General features: G+C 33.8%; 1 protein-coding gene across 1 annotated transcript; it reads right to left on the minus strand.

The window, feature by feature from the left end:
- Nucleotides 1-583: 583 nt before the first annotated feature.
- On the minus strand, nt 584-1,783 carry LOC131050540 (probable transcription factor At3g04930). Its single transcript, XM_057984743.2, has one exon. The coding sequence runs from the start codon at nt 1,589-1,591 to the stop codon at nt 851-853; it is 741 nt and encodes a 246-aa protein (XP_057840726.2). The 5' UTR covers nt 1,592-1,783; the 3' UTR covers nt 584-850.
- Nucleotides 1,784-2,139: the final 356 nt, after the last annotated feature.

Consider the following 2,139-nt stretch of genomic DNA (forward strand, 5'->3'; position numbering starts at 1 on the left):
AAGTGGAAAAGTCAAAATTTTATGTTTAAGTAAAAAATAATTACAAATATTTCACAGCTAGTTAAAAGGGAAAAAGTAAATAAGTAAAAAAGTCAAAATTTTATGAATAAAGTAAAAAATAATTAAAAAAATTTATAATTAAAATATGTCATGTGATGATAATAAATCATACATGAAAGATTATTGAAGTTATATATTCAAACAAATAAAAAGATGATGACAAATATTGACGTGAAAGAAAAGTGAAATTTCATATATTGTATAGAAAGAAAAATGAAAACTAAAATGGAATAGGATTTGTATATAGTTTATGATATCAAGTAGCCTAACTTATAGCATATAATATTACCAAAACTAATCAATCAAATTGTAAATTCAAGCATAATAATAATTTTTTATATACTCCATCTCCTTAAAAAATTCAAACAATTTTTTATATACTCCATCTCCCTAAAAAATTCAAACATAATAATAAATAGAAAATGTAAAATAAAAAAAATATACAATTTCATTAAATCTAAATCTAATTTGTCCCACTTTAATCAAATATAAATCCTACTAACCATTACATATAAATCGGAATCCACATTAACACGTGACCTCAAGTCTTTTAAATAGAAAGAACGACCTTTTTCATGACCAACCCAAACGAAGAAAATCAATTTAAAAAAACCATAGCACAGGCCAACATGGTTGAATATAGATTAAAATGTAACCTTAAAAATCATTCAAACCATATAATCCATCCCATCCATCTAAATCCATTTCAAACAAATTCGAGAAAAAAGCATACTTCCACCCATTTAATATAATTCAAGATTGCCTAAACAGTAGGGTGAGTGTTTTAACCCTACTCGTTCTCATTACCTGCGAGCAACTCATCTTCAAGCTTGCTCAAGGCAAGCTTGTTCTCTTCTAACAATCCCTTACTATATTCCTTGAGAGAATCCATATTTTCTATAATTACGTCCCTGATAAAGTCGATAAGGTCGGAGGAAGCAGATACCTTTATTTTTTTTCTGTTTAACTCCGCATTGGACGCATACAACATCATATCTTCCGCGTGCGCAGCCGAATCCTTTCCAACATTTTGATCGCCCTTGTTCATCAGATCCAACTCATTCTCCTCCTCTATATTTGGGTTATTATTTTTCTCACCCTCATTCTCCTCCTCTATATTTGGGTCATTATTTTTCTCACCCTCATTCTCCTCCTCTATATTTGGGTCATTATTTTTCTCACCCTCATTCTCCTCAATTCCTTCCACCTCTTCACCCCAAATCTTTCTAAACAGTCTGAAAAGCATCTCTTCGTGTGGAGACCCGAAACTAAAGCTAGGCTTCTCCATTTTTACCAGTCCATCTTTGAACTTTCTTTTCAGCCTCTTTAGCTTGTTGTATAACTGTGTATAACTGTATTTGCTACCCAATACATTTTTGGCATGATTGCATAGAAAAGCATATGTGGGTAGGGGCTTACCTTTTTCACTGCACTCCTCAATCGCCCTCACAAACGCTACTTCATCTTCAGCGTTCCAAACACACTTTTCACTGCCGCCTATATCTTTTTCAGAACCCTCCTCTCTATCCATTTTTATCTCTGAAAACAAAGGCGTAGGGTTTCTATGATGAAGAGAGAAATTATTTCCAGAAACCAAGGGTTTGAATGCGCTTGCAGATGGGAGAATGTAAAAATGTAAGGCTTTTTATGACGAGAAATAGGTCGGTACCTACTTATGACTTGTGACAGCTCAAAGCCACTTTCCCTCCCACACACGCCGCCACTTTCCTTCCCCCTGCCAAAGAGTACTGCCATTAAAGAATACGAATTCCGTATTAAATATGATGTGTTAATGCCCCATTTTATTATGGGAGACTGCATAGACCAGGCGGGAAGAATTTCATATTCTATGGGGTCGATGGAAAATGTCCCAGTGCTATTTTTCCCATTAAACTAAACTAATATACCTACCTAATATGCTGAGGAACTGTGGATTTATTCGTCTTCTAAAGTCCTAGCCTACAACACCTTTGCACTGGTGGGTATGTTCTTTTCCTTTTCTAACTTGACATTTTTGCCTCGGCTAATTCTTGAAAAAGTTAGAGTACAAATTCTGGGTATGTTCTTTTCCTTTTTGTC

Source organism: Cryptomeria japonica, chromosome 2 (genome assembly GCF_030272615.1).
Source record: "Cryptomeria japonica chromosome 2, Sugi_1.0, whole genome shotgun sequence".
NCBI classification, from domain to species: Eukaryota; Viridiplantae; Streptophyta; class Pinopsida; order Cupressales; family Cupressaceae; genus Cryptomeria; species Cryptomeria japonica.